This window comes from Rhinatrema bivittatum, chromosome 3 (genome assembly GCF_901001135.1).
Source record: "Rhinatrema bivittatum chromosome 3, aRhiBiv1.1, whole genome shotgun sequence".
Taxonomy (NCBI): Eukaryota; Metazoa; Chordata; class Amphibia; order Gymnophiona; family Rhinatrematidae; genus Rhinatrema; species Rhinatrema bivittatum.
In genome coordinates, this window is record NC_042617.1 from 488,277,619 (window position 1) to 488,303,803 (window position 26,185).

At 46.1% G+C, this 26,185-nt stretch overlaps 1 protein-coding gene across 2 annotated transcripts in view; it reads left to right on the forward strand.

Annotated features, from left to right (window-relative positions):
* The window catches only part of ENPP5 (ectonucleotide pyrophosphatase/phosphodiesterase family member 5), a 33,431-nt gene extending 17,180 nt beyond the window's left edge, over positions 1 to 16,251 (forward strand). For both annotated transcript variants that reach the window (XM_029596068.1, XM_029596069.1), the window contains exons 3-4: positions 10,117 to 10,293; positions 11,896 to 16,251. In XM_029596068.1, coding sequence (XP_029451928.1) covers positions 10,117 to 10,293; positions 11,896 to 12,278 — 560 coding nt within the window. In that variant the 3' untranslated portion in view covers positions 12,279 to 16,251. The remainder of the gene's footprint in view (positions 1 to 10,116; positions 10,294 to 11,895) is intronic.
* The last annotated feature ends 9,934 nt before the right edge of the window (positions 16,252 to 26,185 follow it).

Here is a 26,185-nt window from a genome sequence, read left to right on the forward strand (position 1 = left end):
TCAGCCCCAGCTCAAGAGGCGGAATCTAGACAAGTTAACTGGCGCTCTACTCTGGCGGACAAGGTTTCCAGGGATTGCTGCTGCTGCTGCAGTAGTCATTGAGCCAGGCCCAGAATAGCCTGGAGGCTAGACAAGTCCACCGGGTCCATGGCCTTCGCAAACGGTTACGGTTGTGGATCCTTAAGCTGGAGTGAGTAGAGATGACCACTGAGGGACTGCCCCCAATGGAAATCATCTCCGGGAGGTGGCACTGGTGAAGAGGAGAACTCACACTGAATGGTTCCAAGGAATCGGGTAGGATGGCCCTCCGAGGAGCGGGAACTCAGAGAACGTTCACCCAGCGAGACAGGAACCGAAACTCCACGAAGAGGCGGATGAAGTCCAGGCCAAAGATCCGGGGCAGGAAGCGAAGATGCGGAACGAAGGGACGGGCAGCAGACGAGCAGAAGCGTGAATACGAGCCGAGGTCAAACCTGGAGATCAAGCCGAGGGCTGGGTACAGGAATGAAGGCAGGAGAACAGCCAGGCAGCAACAGAGAACCTGTTGCGAAGGCAAGGTAGATGAGCAGCAACGGGGATTAAATACCCCTCCATGGGCGTCATCTTCCGGGGCCGGGCTGATTCTCCGGCCGTGGCCCCTTTAAGAGGCAGGGCCTCCCGTGCGTGCGTCAGGGCAGGCCCCGATGCTGTCGGGGAGGATGCTGCTCCAGCCGCGTGGCTGAGCGCTCTCTGCCTCCTGCGGGGGGAGAGCCGCCGGGCGGAGCGAAGAGGTAGGGGGGCCTGGCCGGGGGCTGCCACGGGCAGGCACCGTTGCAACAACAGATGTCCCTGTTGGACTGGGGATTTCCATCAGACGTCGGGTCTTCCATCGGACTGTCTTTTAAAGTTCACTTATACCTTGCTTGTGATTCTCAATACTTGGATTCATTGCAGATCAGTGTTAAGAGACTTTTTGTATACGTTTGAGACAATAATATGAATACCAAGGACATTAAACAATTGTTTTTATTTGCATATTGAAATTTTTCTTAAAACACCACCTTCTCTGACCTATGCCGGGCTTAATTTGTTGGTGAATAGCCAGGAATACAATTTCAACACTTCTTTTCAGGCAAGGCAGCTCCAGCCCCTCCCTTCCAGGCAGCCTGCAGGGAGGAGCAGGGGAGGAAGTGAGCCTGGAGCACTCTGAGAAAAGAACAGCCTCTCTGGTCTACAATCCAGCCCCTCCCTTCCTCCTCCTCCTCACCTCTCCTTGCGGGGAAGAAAAGGGGAAGGGGGTGATAGTGAAGGACACGGCAGCACAAAGAAGAGACAAAAAAGGGTTTGAATCAGCGAAAGTTTGAAACTTGTGAGCAGGAGTGCTAGTTGGCAAAGCTTCAGCCCTGGCCTTGATGAATGACACTACTGCTCACAATTTTTAAACTTATGCTAATTCAACCCCTTTTTGTGTCCATTACCAAGGGTTTCATTTCTGGCAGAACAATCCAGAACGGCGTTCTGCAGCTTTGTTCTAGGACCCAAGACAGTGGAGCAGAGCCAGCAGGGTATATCAGTTCTGGCTGCCCTGTGGAAAGAGAACAGAGCCAGTAATTGAATGAATTATGTATGCCCCCTCCCCCAGCCCTTGGAGGAAGCAGAGAACAGAGATTGTTGGAGCTGCTTACCCCGAGGCAAGGAAAGCCTCATGGCTTTGATTTTTGTGCAGGTTCCCGGCACAATTTAGTAGGCTGTGAGGGTCAACGGCCAAGGTTTAAAAAAACAAGGGTGACTGCCTGTTAGCCCCACTGCTTCTGCCATTCCTGAGTGTGTTGGTTTCCTACTTATCATGCCGTTATCCCAGGCTCTGCTGGCTACATTGGTGAGGGTGAAAGGGCCAAAAGAATGAATGGGCAGAAGGGGTGAAGGGATCAGATGGAGGGGAAGGAGCGTGAGTAATAGGATGTGGGAAGACAAGAGTGCGTGAAGAGATCAGAAAGGCTTTGGGTTGCATTGGTAAGGTGGGAAGAGTGAGTCAGGGGACCAAAGATGTGGGGGGGGGGTGAGTGAGGGGATCAGAGGGCTTGTGAGATGTGAATAAGATGATCAGAGGTGGGGGGGGGGGGGCAGTCTGTGCGTAAGGTGATGGAAGGGTTGTTTTACTTAGAATGTCAGACTTCAAGCTGGAGGAACTCATGGAGGGAGACTTTTTATTTTGGAGGGTATTTGGAAACCTTTGAGGACCTTCCCCGTACATAAGGCTCTGAAACGCATGGCATTATCAGAGCGGGACACTCTCAAGAAGAGCTCAGAGGCAGTGAGTCATGAATAAATTGTACCTCTTGCCTGTGGATGACAAGGACAGTCTCCATAAGAGTTCATCACAGATATTCTGACATCTGCCATAACCAGTAAGATTACTATTCTAGTAGAGGGTGGTAGGCTCTGAAGAACCTGCAAGACAGAAGAAATGAGGCCATCTTAAAACAGGCCATGGCCATACAATCCTCTATTTGTGGATGTTATATAGCCTAGGCGGTGGTCTGCTAGATACAACAGCTCCTGGAAAGCCCCGAGACAGAATGTTTGGGGTTAGGCTTAGCCTTTTTGGCTGATGCTATATCCAGTCTTGTTAGAATCTCCTCCTACATAGTGGCCTCATAACTGGGCAGCCAGTTCTGCATCCAAGATGCACCTTGGCTAACTTTCCTTCAAGGGTAATTTTACTTTTTGATGAAGTGTTCAGAAAAACTGCTCAAGGACTTGGGAGAGTTCAAGCCCCAAAGACTTCCTGACAGGGACAATGTGAGCACTAGGTGGACTAAGCGACCACCTAGAGTGCCACCGGTCAGCATCGGCACAGTCTCTCCTTATTCCCGCCCATGCGGCTGGAAAGAGAAAGCACCAAGGCATGGACCCACATGGATGGGAAGAAGAAAAGACCATGCTGATGTCAACATAGGTGGGAAGAAGAAGAGCACGTCCTCGTCTCAAACTAATATGAAATTGCAGACCTGCTATTTGTAATCTGTAATTTTATTATTTAAATCTTCCACTGTTCTTAAGGACTGTAAGGTAATCAATGTAACACCTGATCCAGGAAGCTACAGATCAGTGAGCCTTACTACTGCCAATAGAGACTTCCTAATCCTCCCTCTTGCCCTTCCCAGAGGACCTACTTTTTCCAGTTGCAGCCAGTCCCAAGTCCTGATCTCTGGGAGAGGAGTAACTGAAGCTGAATGATGATGAGCTTGCATGACACACTCTGGATCTGCTCTCTCAGGTCCCATCTCCTATAGAGAAGCCAAGATGGGGATGGGGCCACCGCAGGGCCTGAGAGCAGAGCAGACCTTGATTCAGTCTCATGGAGGCTCATTATCATTCAGTTTAGTTGCTCCCCTCTCAGAGATCAGGACTTGGGATTGACCCCCAACTGGAAGAAAAAAAGTCCATTGAGCTTGGGGTATTAGAGGATGTGAATAACTTAAACTATCTTTTTTAAAAAAAAGGTCCATTAACTGTGATTACCAGGTAGACTTCTGGATCACTATCTCTTACTTCTGGGTCTTGAGCAACATGGAATGAATCTCCCTATTAGGATCTGCTGGCTGCTTTGGAGTGCCCCATATTGGCCACTGTTGGAGACAGGATGCTGGACTCGATGGACCGTTTGGTCTCGCCCAGTGTGGCACTTCTTATGCTCTCTTCCCATGGCCCCTTCCTCCCAGTCTTCTCGCTCGCTCGACGCCTTGGATTTTCTCCCTCGTGGCCCCTTCATGGTTTTCTGCATTCTTCCTCTTACCAGTACCCCACCTCCTCTGCTCATGGCCCCTTCCTGGGTTTGCTGCTTCTGGGCCTGGTGGATATCTTCAGGTAGCAGCAGCAATAACAAAAATCAGTGTAGAGCCTGTAAGCATGGCACATTCTCAAGCCCTGTAGCAGCCTTTCCCCTCACAAAGGTTTTCTTGGTAACAGGAAGCCAGTGCAGAAGGAATGGGTGGGGGCTGCTGAAGGACCTGGAAGTGTGTGTCCCCCTGACAAATCCCGTGTTGACTTTTTTTTTCTCGTTGCCCTGTGGAGATGGCTGTTTGGCTGTTTTTTCTTTCGTTCTTTCGTTTCCTTTTGTTCTTTCGTTCTTTCCTTTTGTTCTCCCAAGTAATTGGTCTGGTTGTCCTCCACCCTCACTTAACGCCAGCTCTGTGTTGGCAGCTGGGTTGAAACCACTGGCTTCTTTAGCAGAGGCCAAGGATGGCATGGACAGGTAAAGTGAATTCTTCTGAGCTTGTAGAAGTGGGTGCTTCTGGAGCAGAGTTGGAGGCAATTTAGTAAGGTAGTGCGAGGAAAGCCTACGTTAACCCCAACCAATGTGGTGCCTTTATCAGAGGAAAATTGGAAGACTTTTTGGTCAGTCTGGAACTCTATTTACACAATTTTTACAAAGACTGCAAAACCAATTTTGTTTCCTTGTTTAATTGCAGAGGTTACCATAAATGTATGCATCGAGTGTTCAGACCAAGGCAACATTATTTCCATTACTTCCTAGAATGGGAATGTCTCTTCTTCCTGTCCTGGGACTGGGAGGGGAAACCCTCTAAACCGAACCCTTCAGCACTGCTGCGGTGCCATCATCATGAGTCGTCTCTAGATCAGCACCCATGACTCCTCCCCCACCCTTCCCAGGACCTGATCACGTCGGTGAGAAATCTACCTTATAAATGGGCTCTGACCGACGGCCAGCAAATGCGCAGTAGAGAGCAGCTCTACTGCGCATGCGCGGGTGAGCACGTCGATCAGAGCGGAGTGTGCCTGAAAAAAAAAAAATGGTACTGGGTCCTGAGGAGCAGGAGTGGGAGGAGCAGTAACAGCGGCGGCAGCGACGAGCAGTAGCGGCGGGACGGACGGACACCCCCCCCATCTGCCGGTTGTGTATGAGCTGAAAGGGGAGGGGATTGAGAGAGGGGGAGGAAGGGAGGAGAGAGTGAGCTGAGGGGAGGGAGGGAGGAGAGAGTGAGCTGAGGGGGGAAGGGCGGAGGGAGGGAGGAGAGAGTGAGCTGAGGGGGGGGTGGGAGGAGAGAGGGAGGGGGGAAGGGCAGAGGGAGGGAGAATAGAGGAGGGAGGGAGAGGGAGTGGGAAGGAAATGGACCGAAATTTTTTTTTTTTACATGTAGCCCGTTGTTACGAGCTTAACGGCTAGTGTTAGTATAACTGTTCGGAAAGGAAGCCGCCTCAAGGAAGAGTAGTATGAGGGTTAGCTCAGAGGGGAGTTAAGTATGCTTTCTCATGTCCCCCATAGTTTGTTTTTTTTTTTAATTTATTTTAAAATGTATATTCCGCTATATTTCTAGGAAACTGTTCAATGCGAGTTACATATTATCAATCATAAAATGTCAACATTGAATACATACTCAACTACTAACATTGCTCATATTGGGTTTAAAACAAAACCAAATGAAAACATAGAACAGCATACATATTTCTCTAATGTCATAAAACCGTCAGTAGCTAATATTTTTAAAAACTTCTTTGAAAAATAGGGTCTTCAAGTCCTTCCTAAAACTTTTTGTTTCTTTCTATATCTTTTTTTTTTTTTTTTAACTGATTTGCTTATTGTTTACATTTTTATGTCATGTATTCTAAAGCAGCTCAGTGCAGTGGGCATTTAAAAACATTTAATATATTAAAAAAAAACCATAAAATGCATTCCTGAATGCAAACTTACCTGATCCACCGCCCATTGTCCAGCCAAGAATCCCGGGTATAATTTAGGTCTGAGGATAGGAATTAGGTTGACTCTGGTGCTCTGTTGCACAGAACGAGAAGCAAGAGGCCATCACAGAGCAGCTGAAGAATAAACTTTTATTTCAGAAAGTGCAAAAAATAAAATTATTAAAATACATTAGTGCAAACAAAAGATCAGCAAAGAATGTCCCAAATCAAGGCTATTGAGCTGAGACATGTGCAAGCAGCACAATATTAATACTGCTACTCTAATTACACCTCTTATCTAAGAATTTGAAACTAATTTTCATTCATGTGCTATACTTTATTATAAAGTCCTGGCGTATTATCTCTAGTTACGGTAAATCTAGGGCGGTGCTGGGTTTCATCTGAAGTCTGTACCAGTGCCACCCAGGTGCATATATAAATACAGTGTGAGATAGCATTTTATTGCAGGGTAGGGAGCTACAGCAAAACAGGGATGCACCATCTATCTATTAATAGTAATAATAGATAGCTGTTACTGGAAACGCAGTGCTTTTGATCCCATGCTATGCAAATTCAATGCCAGTCTGTTCCTGCTGCTTCTTAAGTTCTGCCTAGTGGATGAGTTGCTACTTAAGCTCTGTGAACTCTGTGGCTGCAAGCTTAAAGGCATCTCTAAAATAGGCAGGGGCTCTACATTGCGGAGGCAATGGTGCCCGAGATACTCAATATGGAGTTCAGTAGATTCCAATCAGCTCAGGGCAGCCCGGATGGAAATAGCCATTGCATCCTGAGCAAGGAATAGGTACAACCTGGAAAGGATATTCTCGACTGACCTCTGAGATTCTAAGAAGAAGAAAACAGTCTTGACACTTTGCAAATACAGGGTGTCTTTTTAAGAAAAAAAAAAGATGAGATCAACAATTACCTACACGTATCCCACTTCTAGAGGGAGGCTGAGGTCGAGGATACCATTCGTGAGGCCAGGAGAGTTCCTGTGTCCTCTGACTTAGCGGAAGCTCAGGACCATATTCCCATCAGAGTGTATTTCTGGAGCCCAGTAAGGCTCTGGGAATGAGGTGAGTAAGCCCAGTCCAGAGGTGGCTCTCGACCTAACAGCTTGCAAACCTCCACCATGGTGATGCTGGTGATTCCAGCAGCTGGGCATACGCAGGGCACTGTACCTCACCCATATTTAGATGTCTGGCTTATAAGTACCAAGGCAGCTCAGGGAGCCATCAGGTCTCCAGAAAAATACCCCACCTACTTTGTCAGGTCAGAATGCAAATAGAGTAGGATATCGTTCAGATGCTAGAGGGCCTTGGGCAGGTGGCCCCTCGCACCATTACAATGTGCATCCATGAAGGGCCATTTTGGGAAGCAGTCTCACTTGAAGGGATTTACTCAGCTAAGATGCATCTAGCTGCTCAATCCTGCACTGATCCTTATCTAGGAATTTCTCAAGGTTAGGCCTCATCATTCCTACCCAAGCTAGTATCAGCTTTCCATGGGAAGCAAAAGCCCGTCCAGCCATCGGCAGTGGTGGCTGTCAAGAAAAATATTTTTCTTTCAAACCCATGAGTATGAAAGTACATCGTATTCTCTTGACATACCTAACGTTATTGAAGAAGAGATGAGCTGTTCTTGACACTTGGTGCTCAAAGAAAGGGGTATGCGGCCTCTAAGGCCTTCATACCAGATGGATCAAGGAGGCAGTAGCATTGGACTATCTATTGTCGGGATAGCAGGTCCCAAAAACGTCCCAGCCTTGCTGAACAAGGGCACAAGTCTCATTCTAGGCAGAGGCACCTCAGCCTCCCCAGAAGAAACGGGCGTGATTGAACACTGTAAATTGGTCACACTGCCCAAGATGGTTGCTGCCTTCAAAGCAAAGATTGGCAAAGACAACCCTGTCTTCCCCCCCAACCCCAATAAGGGGAAGATTCAGTAAATCTCGAATGTAATGACTGGTCTAGCAGATGATAAGGAAGGTTACATTGTACTTACCTGATAACTTTCTTTCTTTGATTACTACTAAACCAGTCAAGATCTCACCGAGGAAGACAAGAGTGAGGAGGGTTGGGGGAGACTAAGGGGCATTGTGAGGTGTACCTGGCAGCTCCCTCCTGAGTGAGCCAACACATGTAAGAGGAGGGAAGGATATAGTACCCCATAGTATGTTTTTCAAAAATAGAGCATAAAGGGAATTTCTAGTGGTCACATTGCTTTGACAGTAGGGTACTGGAATTGGTCAGGGCCACACCTCCTTTATAACACCAAGTGAGAACATGAAAAATGTATGTCCTCTGTGGAGGAGGAAAATCCTGGAATGTAATGACTGGTCTAGCAGAATTCAAGGAAAGAACATTTATCAGGTAAGTATAATTTTAACCTTTTTTGCGCTCTCCAATTCTCCTCCCCCTCAAGACTCCTGGATTCACCTTTATAACTCTCTAGAGGTTTCTTTGTTAACTCCTTGAGTTTCATGCTGACATTTATTGCTCAGTCTAGCCAATTGACTGACTGCTTCCATGCTGAACCACTGTATACAGGATATGTGTGTGAATGCATAATGTATATCTAGGGATTGTTGAAATACTATAAAGTAGGGTGGAATACACGTTGAGGAACTGAACAGAGAACTACGTAGGCCAAACAACAAGGTGGTTAGCTATAATAGGTACTAACTACTACTTCTGCAGGGTGGTTCTACTATTACTGCAGTACTCAAATCATGATCCATGATAAAGAAGCATTGTAGGATGATAAATGGGAATTTGAACATTTTCTGAAAGATATATGCTCTAGCTTAATTATTTTAGTCTTTGTTTTTTGTCCTTGTTGAAATTATATATTGCCTTTTAGTTTAATAGTTTTTTGACTAAAAAAGAAGTGACAGTTTTAAGGACGGTAGTGTGTGGCTCGGCAGGGACTGACATTTGCTTACTGTCGTAGGAGAATCAGCAGGGAAGGTGAGCAATGTACTGCAACAGCAACTAGATCAGCAGGATGGATCCAATCCTGTTGCTTTAATTATTTTCTGATGCAATTGTAAACCAAGGTCCAGAGATTTTCAACTCATCTCTGAGGCTGTGGCAGTTTCAGTAGCTGAAAATCCTGTGACTGCCTGAAGTGTGTTGCCCTACAGAGATTTACTCCTGTGCAAGCTTAATGGCAACCCTTCGATCCCAGAATAGAGAGATTTTTAGACTGTCTCTTCCTGGTCTCCTCTGTTTGCTCCAGCTTTTTGGTTGGGGCTGTGGCATTCCAAACCTCTGGTCAGTAAACCTTTAGTGCCTCTCTTCGTATCTCTCGAGTCAATGGACTTGAAGTCTCTCACCTCCAGTGCTTCTCATGGCCGTCGCTTCAGCATGAAGAGTAAGTGAACTACAGGCTGCGGTTTCATATTCTCCAAACCAGTATTTTCATAATAGGGAGGTTCTGCAAACTCGCCCCATGTTCCTTTCAAAAGTGGCATCTGCATTTCACATTAATCAGGCCATTCTGCTGTCTCTATTCTTTCCCAGACCACGTGGGCACTTTACGCCTTGGACTGTAATAAATCTCTGGTGTATTTCCTAAAGAGGATTCACCCTCACCGTCCAGCTCCTCAACTGTTCATGTCTTTCGAGCCCAATAAATTGGGAAGGATGTTGCTAAATAACTGTCCAGTTGGCTAGCAGACAGTATATAGTGCATGTTACAGATTCTGTCAAGGCTGATCACGTGAGAGTTATGGTTACTTCAGTGGCTCAACTTTGGGCCAGTTCCACGGAAGACATGTGCAAAGCTTCTTCTTTGTCATGTGTTTATACCTTCACATCTCAGTACTGTCTGGACATGTCCATAGGGGACAATAACTTTGGAAAAGCAGTCTGTTTGCCCAATAGGCCACTCGCCACGTGGTACAGTCGGACTGCCTTTTAAGTATTTGTTCTACAATGCAGCCCTCAACTTTGGGACTCCCCATGTGTTATGGCTAATTCATGCCTGTCTGATGGAGAAAGCAAGTAAACGGGGTTCTCCTTAGGCAGCAGGATCAATTAACCTTTCTTAATACCCACCCGCCTCCCTAAAGCTTAAACTCCTGGAAGAGACCCAGGAGCTCAGGAAGCAGTGTGCATGCACCTGAACTCTGCATGAAAGTGTTTACTGAGCTCTTGAGAGCTGGGTCCATGTCAGCACTGTTGGATAATTATCACCCACGTGTGTGGCTAATTCACCCTGCTGTCTATGGAGAGACCCATTTACAGGTAAGCAACCTTGCTTTCCAGTCACTTTAGGATTTTTCAGCCCTGTCTTGAAATATTGTAGAAAGCTTCACATCGGTGCTCACTGCTGATCTGCATTGACATCTGTCACTCTATACAAAGATACCGTGCCTGTATCAGGACCTTAATGTGTGTGTTTGTAATTGTTTTTTTCTTTATTTGAAAGGTAAACTTGATGAAGTGTACAAAGCCTTGGCCAACATACACCCAAATATGAGTGTTTATAAAAAGGAGAACATTCCGGATAGATTTCACTATACACACAATAGCAGAATTCAACCAATCCTAGCCGTGGCTGACCTGGGGTGGACAATCCTGCAGAACAGGTCTGACAAATATTTAGGTACGTATTTATGCCTCGTTCTTTTGTAATTAGCAGAGTAAAAACAGGAAAATTGAATGTCCTCAGTCAAACAAAATTTATATAAAGAAATTACAGTTGTTTCTAAGTAATATAACTGAGGAAAATTGCATGAAAATAACTTCTTGAAAAACACTTTAATTGTACTAAAATATGTCTCCAGATGCAGAACTAATTTAAGACACTTTACATGGTTGAGAAATCCTAGGCAACCTGCCTAATATTTGGTGCTTAGTGCTGACCTGAACCCAAAAAGACCCATTGCCAGCCCAGCTGTGCCCTGGGAGGAGGCTGTGTTCAGTCTGTCCTGGGAAAAGGCTCCAGTACTGTGTGTGTTGCCACTGCTGCAGGGCTTCCTGGGGGGTGCCTGAACAGGGCAAGGAAGAGAAAGAAGACAAAAAAAAAAAATCTCAAATATAACAAGGAGAAAAAGCAAGAAGAAAACCTTCCCTGGTTGGGTGCCCAAGAACTTTAAATATTTTTCTACCCTGTTTAATTAGTATATTCGTACAGGTGCTACCCCTTAAATGCCTTGTAGTCTTATCCTGGCCCTGCAAATAACCTCCATCCTATTTGCTGTTAAAAGGTAGCAGGAGGGAGAGAGGGGCAGGACGAGCCCAGTAAGTTTGAATGAAACAAAAAAGTCACTTTTATGGCCATCCTGATCTGTTTCTTCTTTGTTTAAACAAACCACTGACTTGGCCAGCACACTCGAACAGCTGCCCCCCTGCAGCATACTGAGGTGACTCTTCTTTTGGGCTGCTGTGGAGAGAATTGCCCCAGTTTTTATTGCGGCGTAAATCTGTCCACCTGCATGACCCTGTCAGCAGTTTGTGTACGCACTGTTTTCTCAAAATGCCCTTGCCGAAGGGAATTAATAGAATTGACTCCAAGGGTGCTCTTGCCCTTTTGAGCTGTTTAGTGCTCTCCACTCCCTTCCTTTTTAATTTCAAGGGGGGGCAACAATGCCACCAAATTGTAATGAGCCTTGGCTGGATTTTGTACGGTTTCCCCGGCTGTGTGCCGGTTCGGTGACACGGTTTTATACTGGCTATCACTTGCTGCTGCTGCAGGCTTTCCCTTTTCTTCAAAGATTTATCACTCTTCTCTTCTCTTTCCACAGTGCCTTTCTTCTTTCCATTCCTGTACTCCATCCATGGTGCCTCTCTTCTGCTGCCTGTATCCTCCTCCTCCTCCTCCTCCTTATTTAGGGATTTCCCCCCGATCTCTGCTCTTGTGGCATCTTGCTGGCTTGAACCTGCAGTGCTGAGCCTAACTGTTGACCCTCCTGGTGGGGGAAAGCGGGTCACTTTTTTTTTACCTTTGATCAGCAGATTATCCAAGTTAGACAGCACTAAACCAGAGCAACGTGCGGCCGACCAACTAAGCGTCAATCATTTGATCAAACATTAAGCCTTTATTTGAAGAGTTTTTGTTTTTTATTTTTGTAAATCTCCTTTTCAGTCAGAAAATATGCCGTTTTCTCATGTGAAAAATGGTATTAGGATGTTGGAGCATTATGAGTAACTTTCAGAGTGTTGTGTGCTGTTTTCTTTTTCTAACGTGTATTTATTTTAATTCCAGAAGGTGATCATGGTTATGACAACACCCAGCCAAATATGCACCCACTCTTGTTGGCCCATGGTCCCGCCTTTAAAAGAAATGTCACCAAAGAAGCCATGAATTCTGTAGACTTGTACCCACTGCTGTGCCACCTCCTGGATATCCAGGCACTGCCAAACAATGGCTCCCTTAGCCACGTGCAGGACCTACTCGCCAGCACGGCTGTCGAACATCTGAGCGACTCTGGAAAGCAGGAGTCCTACGCCTCTGTTATAGGCGTGTTTCTCGGGAGTGTGCTGGCATTTGGGTTTCTGCTAGTTTTGATCAAGCATTTAACTCGCAGCCAGATATCGACCATGGAACTAGCACACCCCGAGATCACCCAACCCTTGCTGGATGCCTGATGGTCCTTCAGAGCAGGTTCGGAGAGTTTGCCTGGAGCCAGAAAGCAGCTTTGCTAAAACTTAATCAACAAAAAGAAATTCAGCTGTATAGTGGGGAAATGAAAAGCCTAACAGACTAAGGATTTTTGCCACAAGTGCAGAGTGGGAGAATAATTTAATGATTTGGGTTCATAAGAAGAAAATATTGATTCACTGACTAGAAAGCACTGGACTGAATGTGCAGCAGATTTAGTTGTGATAGGTTTCTGTCACAGATTGCAGACACAGTGACCCTTTCTGTGTTAAGACTACTTTGAGAAGAACAAGTAAGAGTCCAGAAAACCTCTAGATAGTGACCACTGTCTATTTTTGCTGCAGTGGAAAGTAACTTAGAGTATTAGATGCACTTTATTTAGCAGTACACAGCAAGTTTAAAGCAATGGCTGAACTAGCCAAAGAAATACCCATTAGCTATGGATTATATGACATTAGAAGAAAAGCTGTGCTAAAATATGTACTTAACGGTATTTACTTATCCATTGTAGGCCACCTTGATCAAGCATTGGAAAGGCAGAGATAAATTATTGGAATTTAAAATTCTCTCGCTAGAAATGTTCATCATGTAATGAATTATTCTGCAATAGCACCTTATACCTTCTGTGAACTGGTCGTATGTAGATAGGTTTTGGTTGCTTCTAGCGAGCTGTTGTCCAAAGCACAAAAGTGAAAGGAGAGAGTATTTATTCAGGAAGTGATGTATCTGCTGCTCTGGAGTCAAAAGTGCATTTATTTAAGATGAGTTCTGTTCAGTGTGTTTACAGTAGGACCTACTTAATGCATTTGTATTGGTAAATTGAAATGCCATTTGGATATAATGAAACATTTTGATGAGTCAGTCGACAGATAATGCATCAGACTCATTACTAGTTATGCTGTAATAGGTGGCATCGTGAATCTGGATAAAGCAAGTACACATTGCCCAGCTGTGCCTGTGTGTGCATGATAACCAATAGTACAGCATAGCGATACTTCTATGTGCACTTAATTGTGGTGGTAGTTGACTGAGCTCAGCTTCTGTATTTTAATGCAAAAAAACGACTACTCCCTCTTTTATTGATCTATCTCCAACATGCATCTTCAGGTAGTGTGCATTAAATAAGATTCCATGCAGTATACGGAGGCTTATTTCGATGTTTTTTTTTTTCTCTGCATAATCTTGAATCATATTGAGATAAAAAAACGACTACTCCCTCTCTTTTATTGATCTATCTCCAACGTGCATCTTCAGGTAGTGTGCATTAAATAAGATTCCATGCAGTATACGGAGGCTTATTTCGATGTTTTATTTTTTCTCTGCATAATCTTGAATCATATTGAGATTCACTTCAAACCTGCTGGATTATGAACAGATGTCACTGTAGGTTATAATTAACTGTGATCTGTACTGTCACTTATTGTAGTAGCAGCAGCACAACGGGTACCTTTATTTATTTTGATGTCTTAAGCCTCTTTTACTCCTTCCCTTGATGGCATGTAGGGGAGCACCTGTAACGTGCATTAACTTTGCGTAACAGCATTCCTTTCGGCCAATTTTTGAGGCTGAGGAAACTATGCTCATCAGTTCAAGAATACAAATTAAGAGCAAGAGAGATGAGTCAGCGATTCATAGATAGGGGTTACCCGTTGGGGGTAATCCGGAAAGCTTGTAAGCGAGCTAGATGGAATCATAGAGAATATCTATTGCAACCGAGGCAAAAATTTATAAATAATAGGTTGACATGTGTGTTACCGTATTCTGTGGGAGTGAATGGGATAGTGCAGAGTATTAGACGAAATTGGAACGTATTACAGGTTCACAATGAGTTTGTAACTCAGCCTTTAATAGCTTTCAAAAGAGGAATGAGCATTAAAGATCAGGTGGTCAGGTCACATTTTAAAGTTCCAGCAATTAGATCCGAAGAAGGGAATGGTCATTTCCCGTGTGGGTCGTGTGTAATGTGCCCACTTGCTCATTCCAATATAAATATTCCTCTTGAGAAATTAAAAAAATTTAAACCGATCAGAGCAACTACCTGTGTCTCTCGAAATGTTATATATGCCATCTGGTGCCCTTGTGGGCTCATTTATGTGGGCAAAACCACGAGAGCATTAAAAACGCGTTTGACAGAGCACAAGAGTGCACTGAAACGAGGAAGGATGGAAGCTCCATTAGTTCAGCATTGCGCTGAACAATCCCATGCTTTTGAGACTTTACATAGTACGGTTCTGGACTGTATTGAGCAGGATGAGCGGGGAGGGGATTTAAATCTTTGTTTATTACAGCGCGAACAGCGCTGGATCTTTAAGTTGAATACAATTGCCCCGGCTGGGCTTAATAAGGAAGTTGACTGGGCGGTCTTTTTGTAGTGGATAGGTTAGTTCCAGATTTGAGGTTAGAGTATAAAACAGCTGATATCCGGTAGAGACGGAAGATTAGCGCTTGAGCGCCATTTTTTGAAAGACAAAGCGGTAGGAAGAATCTGTGCCACACTGAATTGTAAGTAGCAATGCATTAGTAGAGTGAGATACGTATAGACATCGTTTTAAAGGTATTTATAGACTTATGTTTTTTGTAACAGAGTTTGTGAAGGAACGGTAGCCCCTGAAGCAGGCGCGAGGAGCGCGCCGAAACATGGCCAATGTCGGGCGATTCATCTGAAGCAGTGCAGTAACACGGCGAAGAAACATAGTAGAAATACTGTTGAGAGATAAGCATAAATCGAAACACACAATGTTTTAATGATTGGTTGTGGCATGTTAGATGGTTAAATACGGGTGTTTTTAGGGATTTTAAGGGAGGCATATTTGCACTTTATAAGACTATAAGTTTAATTGATAAACTAGACAAACCTGAAGAGAGTAGGTAAATGACGTAATTATTAAGTGGTGAAGTCAAGAGAGGGGCTGTAGCCCTGTAAGGGCAAGAGCTCATGAGACTGCGAACAAACTGACATCTTTCTGATACCACTCTCTCTGGTAAGTCTTGTTAATTACATATTAAAAGTAAAAGTACAACACATCTGCTTTTTTGCAGTACCTCAAGTTGCAACGTTCTGTTTTTGTTTAGTAGTTATATATTTGAGGTTTTTTGAGCCAGCATATACTATCAGATAGCTTTAGGTGTAACATAAGAAATGCCATACTGGCTCAGACCAAAGGTTTATCACGCCTAGCATTTTGTCACTGACGGTGGCTAATCCACGTGTCAGGTACCTGGCTCATAAACAGAGGATGTTGATACTCAAACTGAAAAGTTATCTATCTGAATTGCAAAACGTCAATATTCATTGCTGTATGCGGCTACATTTTAGCCACATAAATTGGAGGCAGGCCAGAGGTGGGCAGGAGGCGTTTCCAGGAGAAGCAGTTAGCCACATGTTATGCGGCTAACTCTAGTCGCGCTATATAGGGCTGTTCTAAAGTTAGCTGGATATACTGCCATGCCGCTGAATGTCCTGGTTAACAGGCCGATACAGTACAGTGCGCTCCGGTGGAGCGCACTGTTAACCCACAATTGGACGCGCGTTTTCGACGCGCTATTACCCCTTACTGAATAAGGGGTAAAGCTAGCGCGTCAAACTCGCATTTTTACAGAGGCTGCTGTAACGATAGCTATACAGACCTTTCATTATTTATTTTTATTTTTGACTGCATGTCTTTTAAAATTGCCGTTTTGTTTTTGTTTTGTTTTTTGGCAACACCATGTATTTCACTTTTGGGTGGCGATGTGACCTCTCCCAGACAGTCCAGCTTTCTCTGCTGCCAGCCAGGAGTCCAGCAGCCCTGCCAGCCAGGAGTCCAGCAGCCCTGCCCTCCTACCTGGCCACAAAAAAAAAAAAAATTCTCCCCTCGGGGTAGGCAGACCGCAGCAGTGTGGGGGGAAGGGCTGGGGGGGGGAGTCAGGCCCGTATGGGAAAGCTCTGAAGCTGAATCTCAGGGAGAAGTTCTGTGCCACAAGGGGGGGAGAGGGGATGATGGTGCAGTCATTATCTGTAAGACAATTTATAAGCTGCAGATGGCTGGGGGAGGGGGGGTGGAGTTTGATGGTGGATGGAAGCACTTGCTGCTTGAGTGCATAAGCGACAGAACCGCAGCAGAAAAGTGTGTGTGTGTTTTTGTATGGCAGAGAGAAAGAGACCTGGTGCTGGGTAGGGAGTAAGGCAAGAGAGGAGAATCTGCTGCTGGGGAGAGTGGGACCTGTACCTGCCGCTGGCCAGGGATCTGCTGAGGACTTAGGGGGAGGGGTTGAGGGATCTGGTACTGGGGTAGAGGAGACAGAGGGGTATAGAAGGGGGAACAGAGAAAATGGTACTCCTGGGGGAATTCTGCACAAAAAAATTTAAACTTTTGTGCACAAAAACTTAAAATTCTATATACTTCATATTGGTCAAAATAACACAATATACATGACAATCTTTAAGTAATTAGTTTAAAATGTAATACAGAAAAAAAGTTATTACTTAAAGATGCAGAGGTTTTTTTTTAAATATTTTGAGCAGAATTTCCCTAGAAGTCTCTCTTCCACCCTCTCTCCCTACTCCCCTGGCCAGTCTCCTTTCATTTTGCCCTCTCAGGCCCCAACTCCTCCACCTGCCACAGTCTCTCCCTTCCCTCTCTCAGTTCAACCCCTTTCACTCTGATCTTCACCCCCAGAGTTTGACCCCTCTCTCAGTACTGCCCCTCACACAGGCTCCCAATCTCTCTTGCACACACACCTAAACAAGCTCCCTTTCTCTTCAACACACACAGCCTACCTATGTCTCTCGCTCTCCCGCCCTGCACATAGGCTCCCTCTTTCTCACACAAACAAGCACCCTCACATACACACAATCCCTTTTTCTCACACACACACACACTCACACTCACACTGTCCTTCACAGTCTCCTCACATAGACTCTCTCTCTCTCTCTCTCTCTCTCCCCCCGCCCCCCCCAGGCTCGCAGTCTTACACACATACATGCTCGCTCACTCTCTCTCTCTCACCAAGGCCTGCTTCATCTTCGCCTCGAGTGGGTCAGGCTCCACTTGCGACATGCCAGGGCCTTAGAAATTCTGCGCAGCTGAGCAGGAGGGGCATAGTGCACAAATTCTGCCCTCCACAGTAGTACAGAATTCCCCCAGGACTAAAAATGGGATAGCGGAGGAAGGAGCTGGATATCTCCATAGCTAGTAAGAAGGTTGTAGGGGGTAGGGAGCTGAGATGGGGCAAGGAACCCACATTGATGTAAGCTCTTTGGTGCAAGGAATTATCATACTGGAATTCTACATTTGCTGTAATCTGTTTTTACTTATTTAGTCTTCTATGATTCTGGCCCTCGAGGGCTGGAAACCAGTCAGGTTGTCAGGATATTCCTAATGAACATACATGACAGAGATTTGCATGCACTCTGCCTCATTTGTATGCAAACCTGACTGGTTTGTGGCTTTTGTCTACAGAATTGCCCACCCCCTGTTCTATTTAAATTTATAGTAGTAATTTGTAATGTCGCATCTATGTAAACATTTACATATTTAAAATTCTTTTCTACTAATTCAAATTCAATGCAGTTTTTTGTCCTGTATTTTGTCCTTTTTGAAGGTGTTAGATTTGATTTATAAAGACTGATTGACCTCCTTGTGTACCATTTTTTTGAAAAAGCAAGAGCCACATGAGAGGACTGGGAGAAAACCTTTACTGCAGAGGTGGCCAGCTCGGTTCTTGAGAGCCACAAACTGATCAGGTTTTCAGGCTATCTACAATCAATATGCATAAGAGAGATTTGCAAGCACTGCCTTCATTTTATGCAGATCTCTCTCATGCTTATTCATCTTGGATATCCTGGAAACCATGTCTATTTGTTCTTGAGGATCTGAGTTGGTCAGCCCTGGCCTAGAAGAAAAGAGCCCATTAGTTTATCAAGTTAAAACATTTTCCAGGTAGCTGAACAAAATACCAGTTCGTCTACACTACTTGGGTGTAGTGCCTATGCATAATATAATACACTCAACAGAGAATAACACAGAATAATGCTTTAAAAAGATGTTACCTCTGCAGTTTCTCTCTCTGGTGCCTTTCTGTTCTTAGGTCAGACTTGCCAGAGACAGAGTTCTGAAAGTTGCTTTTAGATAGGACCGGGTGGGAAATGTGTGAGGAAATAGAAAAACCATGGTCTTCCCATGCCATTGGGTAAGCTGTAGGCCAGATAATTCACACTCACCAGGAACCAAGCAGTAATGTTTTTCATGTTTGGGCAGTTGCTCCTTTTTCACTTGTATATTTACAACTGAAACTACTTCAGCCACAAACAGGTCTGGTTTTCAGGATATCCACTATGAATATGCATGAGATATATATACAGTGGAGGCAATGCATGCAAATATATTTCATACATAATCATTGTGGATATCCTGAAAACCAGACTGGTTTGGGGCACTCCTGGACTAGAGTTGCTTACGCCTCTTTTAGAGCAATGGGCTGTGACCCAGGGAAACTCTGGTTCAAATCCTGCTTCTCCCACTGTCGTTCTATGTCACTTTGGGCAAGTAGCTCAGGCATGGCCAACTCCGGCCCACCAGAGCCACAAATAGACCAGGTTTTCAGGATATGCATAAGGTAGATTTGCATGTACTGTCTCACATATGCAAATCTATCTTATGTATATTCATTGTGGATATCCTGAAAACCAAACCTGTTTGTGGCTCTTCAGTACTGGTGCTGGCCACCCCTGCACTAGAATGTAAGCTCTTTTAGCAGGGATTTTACTGTAACTGAAAAATATTATAACCACCTAGAGTTAAAATTGTAAAGGAAGTTCAGAAATTAATTATTCCATAAGCAATTCTTTAGCAGTTTGAAGTATTTATAATAGATTCATGGTGCTTAGATTTTTAAGTTGTAAAAAAAAAAAGTTTTTGCTTATCACAATCCTGGTATTGAACTGTGAAGATTTTAGTGGAAATTAATGTGCAGAGGATTCCTCAGAATGTTTTAGAGCAGATCTGAGAACAGTGCTCCAAAACCAAATGTACTGCTGCCACATTATAAAGAGTGCACGAGTGGTCATCTTATTATAGAAACAGAAAACGTCTCTCGTTTTTGTAGAAAACTTCCCAGTCGTCCAATATTGCATTGTTTAAGTATTAAAGTTGAAATGAAGCATAACAATATGTATATATTGCCTGAAAAAAATAAAGAAAATTAGCATACGACCTCTTAACCAACGTCTCTTTCTGTTTTTGTTGTGAGGATACAGGAGTCTTAGTCTTTTTTGAGTGCTTGGCCCGTAAAGACAATAAGGGAATCATTTAAAACATCCAAATGAGACTGTGCTGAAGTTTGTTCAGATTGCACATTTTTCAAAATGGTGGCCACGGCTATTTCAACAGCAAATTAGAGTCCCCTGCAGATGCAGATTCATTGGAAAACTTTTTTGGGTGTGTTGGGTTTTTTTTTTTTGTTTTTGTTTTTTTGGTAGCTGTACCAGTGTCTTTTACTCCCTTCATAGGATTAGCAGGGACCTTCATTTTCATTCTTTTATCCTAGGAATTGTTATGACAAGAACAAAACCAGGAGAAAAATTAGTTGAAAAAATAACTTTTCTGGGTAAATATCAAGAGTTCATTTTAGTGATCAGAAGCCAGGACAATAAAATTACTGGTAAGCAGATTTCCTCACCAACCCACTCAGTGGCATACCCCATTTCTATCCCCATCCCCTACCTAGCAATGTCCCTCTCTCCCACCCTGTTGCCGAGAATATCCCTCTGCTGTCCTGCCCCCTCCCCCCAGCATGGATCCTTGCTGCTGGGGGCTCTATGCTTGTCCTCTCTCCTTGGGCAGCATGCTTACTGATGATCCCATGCGCTGCAGCATTGCGCTTTTGGGCAAGGCCATGAAGATTGCTGGGACACAGGACCTGCTTCAAATGCACGTGTGTCAGACAGACAGGCACTGTGGCTACTTGGTGGTGGTGTAAGAAGATGGGCCTTGAAACACAGCTTGGGCAGGACCGGAAGGTAAGAGCTTTCAGTGGTAGGAGGTGAGACTTGAAACATTGCATGTACTTTGCTCCACACTGGCTACAGCAGTGGCTGAAGGCCTTGAAATGCTGCAGCTGTGGATCAGTTTTTTAATCATCCTAAAACTAGAGTGAATATCAATTTAAACAGATTGTCACCTTTGGGGAAAAATAAGTTCTTGGAGGAGAAGTCCATTACCTGCTATTAAGTTCACTTAGAGAATAGCCACTGCCATTAGCAATGGTTACATGGAATAGACTTAGTTTTTGGGGTACTTGCCAGGTTCTTATGGCCTGGATTGGCCACTGTTGGAAACAGGATGCTGGGCTTGATGGACCCTTGGTCTGACCCAGTATGGCATTTTCTTATGTTCTTATGGGTGAAAATAGTTTTAAACTGAAAACAAAGGACCCTCCATAGTAGCTGCTACTTTGAAATGCTCACTGCTCCCTTATTTCCAAGGTGACAGTCTGAGCCGCGTGAGCTGCTGGCCGCTATGGCGCATTTACTTCCGTAGGTAGCACGGCCCCTGGATTTTTCTGACATTGCATCTCAAAGGAGAATTGGTCAAAACCAGCTCTGTGACTCTTGCAAGAGGATTTAGTTAAAGTTCGATTGTTAAATTATAAAGGTTAATGCCCTGAGGAGAGTTGCATTAGTGGGGAGTGGGTTGGAGGGTTATTGTTTTTTTTAAAGTAACTTTCTTCTGTCTGAAGAAATGGTAGCTCAAATTGTGCACAAGGAAATCTGAGAGGTTTTTTTTTTTTTTTTTTTTAATTATGCTTGATTTTACTTCAGCAGGCTAACGAATCCTCTGTTATGAGGTAGGGAGCTAACTAATATAAGTGCTTGCTTCATGTCCCACAGCCAGGTGAATGAGCCTTGAGCTGTAGCTGTATCGTTTTTATCCTTTTTAAGGTTTAAAATGGTAAATAAAAACTATTGCATTAAGAAATTCTGCTACACCATCAGAAGGTCTTTCAGTGGCTGGAACATACTGGTCGAACATGCCATAGGTGGAGTAGTGATAAAACAAAACAAGAAAAGAATCCCAGCAATAGGTTAAAATGCAATGGAGATAATCAGAGTGCAATTTAAATTCAGAGAATGAATACATTTTAAATGGAGGGGAAAGACTTCAGGTGCCATCTATTAAGCCAGGTGCTTGCTCGATGGTTTCAGTGTGCAAAATCATTAATCTTAAAAAAAAAATCCTCCACAGTAGGACAGTGTCCAAAAAATGTTTGTTTTTTTTTAAATTGCTTAAATATCAATTCTTAAAGCATGAAAAATTATCATTTCAGTAGTCCATAAAGATGTAAATTGACCTTCATGGTTTGAAAGGATCAAAATTAATGAGCCCACTCATATTTGTAATGAATGAATACAGAGCATGAGTGCAGTTTAAAAATACTTTTTTTTTTAATGAAGTCAATTTACATCTTTATGGACTATTGAAATGATAAAGCATGAAAAATTAAGAAAGCGCAGTTGCTTACCTGTAACAAAAAATACGAGTGAGGAAAAAGTAACACAACAAACCGAAGGTGAACCCAACAGCGGGGGGAGGCAGGTGGGACTCCTGAGGACTAACATTCTGCTGTCCTAGGAGAACACCTGTTACAGGTAAGCAACTGCACTTTCTCCTAAGCGAAGCAGGATGGTAGTCCTCACATGTGGGTGATTACAGAGCTCCAGACTGCCCCGTGTGAGCAGAGGGACCCACAGTAGCCAAACAAGGTGCTGTGGGAAAAACGGGCAGTCTGGTCCCACAGCAAGCAAGATGGACAGTTGAGTTCAGGACTGGAATAGATTGCAGAGGATAGACTGGCCAAAAGCGCTGTCCTGGTGACTATCCCTGTTGAGGCAGTAGTGAACAACGAATGTGGGGAGAGAATTCCAGGTTGCAGCCCTGCAGATTTCAGTGACTGACCACATGCAGATGGGCCACTGACTCCGCCATAGCCTGCAGAGTGAGCCTTCATCCTGCCAGCAAGCTGGAGGCCTGCCTGCTCGTAGCAGAAGGCAATGCAATCCGGTAGCCAGGTGGATAGGGTCTGCTTCCCCCACTGCTGCACCCAGCCTATTGGTAAGAAGACTATGACTCGCTGTATGGTCCAAGTAGAAAGCGAGTGCCCGCTTGCAGGCCAGGGTGTGGAGAGCACGTTCCCCTGCATGAGAATAAGGCCGTGGGAAGGATGATTGGTTGATGTGGAAAGCAGTCACCACCTTCGGCAGAAATTTTGGATGCGTGCACAGCACCACACAATCATGAAAGAATTTTGTGTAGGGAGCGTACGTAGCCGGGGCCTGGATCTCACTGGTCCTGCGAGCAGAAGTAATTACCACCAGGAACATAATTTTGCAGGTGAGGAACTTCAGGTCACAGGATTTGAGAGGCTCGAACGGATGCTTCACGAGCCTTGCCAGGAAAATGAGATCCCATGGCATTACTTGTGGGCAAAGCGGGGGCTTCAGTTGAACCAGGCCCCACTTGAAATGACCAACCAGTGGCTGGACTGAAATGGGTGCCCTGGTGACACCCTGGTGGTAGGCGCTGAAGTGTACTCTGACTGAGCTGGCTTGGAGGCCAGACTCGGACAGGTGCCAAAGATAATCGAGCAGGTGCGTGAGTGGACAGGAGAAAGGGTCCAGTCTGTAGCCGCCACACCAGGTGGAGAAATGCTTCTACTTTGAGCTGTAAGATTTCCAGGTGGAAGGTTTCTGGGATTCAGTCATGACCCTGGAGATCCATCCGAGAGCTGTAAGGGCTAGAGGATCACTCACTCAACATCCATGCCATGAGGGCCAGGGCCCAGAGGTTCGGATGGCGCAGGGTGCCCTGGTTCTGCAATAGGCGGTCGGGAGCCGTCCCCAGCAGAACCGGTGCACTCATGGACAGGTCCTAGAGCAGAGGAAACCACATCTGCCTTGGCCAGGAGGGTGCCACCAGGATCATAGTCCTCCTGTCGTCTTGCAGCTTTGTCAGAGTCCTCGAGGAGTGGAATTGGGGGGTATTTGTACATGAGACCTTGTCCCCAGTGAAGGGAGAACATGTCGCAGGCTGGATGGTCCTTCCCCGGCATCAGGGAGCAGAACATTCACACCTTGTGATTGTGGGGAGAGGCAAACAGGACCATGGCTGGCATGCCTCAGTGACGGAATAAGTCTGCTGTTACCACCAGCTTCAGGGACCACTTCTATGGCTGAAAGGACCGGCTGAGGTGGTCCGCCAGCATGTTCAGGTGACCTGGCACGTAAGTGGTCCGTAGATACATCCCCCTGGAAAGGGCCCATTCCCAGACCTTTTTGCTTCCTGGCAGAGGGGGAAGGAGCCTGTGCCGCCATGCTTGTTAATGTACCATATCGGCACCTGGTTGTCCATTCTGATGAGGACGACCTTAAAGGACAGCTTGTTCTGGAAGGGCCCATAAGGTGTACCAGATCGCCCACAGCAGGCCTTGGCCGCAAAGGCCCTGGATATGCAGGCCATCTGTGTGAGCCCCCCACCCCGGAGTTGAGGTATTGGTGATGAGGGTCATCTGGGGTGGCATGGGCTGAAATGGGATCCTGGTTTCCAGACTGGGCAGGGCCTCCCACCAGGTCAGGGAGAGACGAAGAGGGTCTGTGACAGTCACTGGCGCCTCCAGATTCTGGGATGCCTGCCGCCACTCAAACCGCAAGGCCCACTGAGGGTCCCTCATGCGGAGGTGAGCCATAGAGGTCATGTGGACTGAGGCCACCATATGACCCAGCAGACGGGCCGGCACCCTCTTTCTGTTGCGAACGAGGTTGGCTAGCGAGGGGAGGGCAACTGCTCGATCCTTGGGCAGAAAAGCCTTTGCTTGTGCCGTATCCAACCTAGTGCCGATCAAATCCAGCCGTGGAGATGGATTGAGATGTGACTTGGGGAAGTTGATAACGAATCCCACTGTCTGTAAGGTCTGAACCGTCAAGGCCAGTGCATTCAGGGCCCCGGATTGGGAGTCTGTCCGGATCAGCCAATCGTCCAGGAATGGAAAGATATGGACTGAGCGACACCTGAGGTAGGCAGCCACCAATGCCAAGCATTTTGTGAAGGCACGTGGGGCTGAAGTCAGCCCAAAGGGCAGCACTTTGTACTAAAAATGTGTCATCCTCACCAGAAAGCAGAGGTACTTCCTGTGGTTGGTGACAATTGCAATATAGGTGTAAGTCTCCTTTAAGTCAAGGGAGCAGAGCTAGTCTCCTCTTCGTCGGAGTGGGATCAGCATGCCCAGAGAGACCATTTTGAATTTTTCTCTTTCGTGAAATCTGTTTAAAGCCCCAAGATCGAGGCTGGGGGTGCAAGCTGCCATTCCTCTTCGGAATGAGAAAGTACCTCGAATAGAAGCCATGGTTCCACTGCTCCCACCACTCAAAGAGTGGAAAGTTTCGATTGAAGGATGACCTGATGGGCATGCATACCCCACAATGGACATGGGGGGAATGGTCTGTGGGAGCCTGCTGAAGTTCAGGCAGTAGCCCTGGCAAACAATGGAGAGGAGCCAATGGTCCAAAGTGATCGCTTCCCTATGGCGGGCAAAGGAAAGAAGCCTGCCACTGACTGGGGGATCGATTGCCAGGGGAACCAGCATTTGACTGGTGTCCCCTCACTACCAGTCAAAAGCCAGTGGACGGGGCCTGTTGGGGAGCTCGCTGCTGCCGGCGACGACCTCTAGGGCTGTACCAAGGCAGGTGGGCATGGGCAGCTGGAGGAAGGTACTTCCTCGGCCCACAGCAGGACTTGTGAGAGCCCAGCCTGGAGGACTTCCTGGCAGCAGAAGTGCCTTCAGATGGGCTGGCGGAGAGTTGCTGAAGAGTATCATGCTGATCTTTCATCTGCGCCATGACCTCTTTCACCTTATCCCCAAACAGGTTCTCGCCTGTACAGGGGAGGTCCGCAAGCCTGTCCTGAACCTCTGCTTGGCGACCAGAGGCCCGGCACCAAGCCAGACATCTGGCGCCAACACCTCCTGTGGCTAGGTGGGCAGTGGTCTCAAAAACATCATAGGTAGACCTGACCTCATGACTACCCGCCTCAAGCCCCAGCATGGCAATAGCTGCAAGGGAATCCTGCTGTTGCTGGGGAAGGTCCTCCGCAAACTCCTGGACCTGTTTCCACAGGTTGCAGTTGTATTTGGTCATGTATAGCAATATGCGCAACCCGCAAAGCCCCCTGGAACATTTTCCTCCCTATGCCATCGAGCTCCCCATGTTCGCACCCCAGAGGAGCAGAAGTGTGTGTCCAGGAGTGTCTGGCCGTTTTAAGTGCAGACTCCACCACCGCCGACTGGTGGGGTAGGTGCCGCTGTTCAAAGCCCACTTCCTGTTTACCAGGGAAACCAACACCGGGTGTTCCAACATACAGAGGAGGAGCTCCTTAAAGATGTTGTGGACCGGTACAACCACAATCTCCTTTGGAGCATCGATGAACTGGAGGACCTCCAGCATCTTGTGATGGGTATCCTCCTCCGACAGGAGGTGGAAGGGGATGGCCTCTGCCATGGCCATTACAAAGCTAGCAAATGACAAGTCTTCAGGTGGAGATCGACGCCATTCCTCCAGAAGGGAAGGCTCCGAGAGGGGACCGTCTGAGGATGAGTTCAAGGAATCATCACCCCATGGGTCAAAGGGACCCTCCTCTTCGCTAGGGCAGGGATCAGGGAGGGATGGTAAGCCTGGGCCCTAAGGGCACCAAAGGCTGTGAGGGCACCAGAGGCATCGATGGACCCCTGGGCATAGAGGTGGGCATCAGCCACGATACGCCAGGAGGAACCAGCAGCGGCCCAGGGAACCACAGGCATGGGGGCCTGGTCCCCGAGGCCTCATCCTCCTCTGAGAACTCACGAATCGGGATCACTCTGGTGGAGA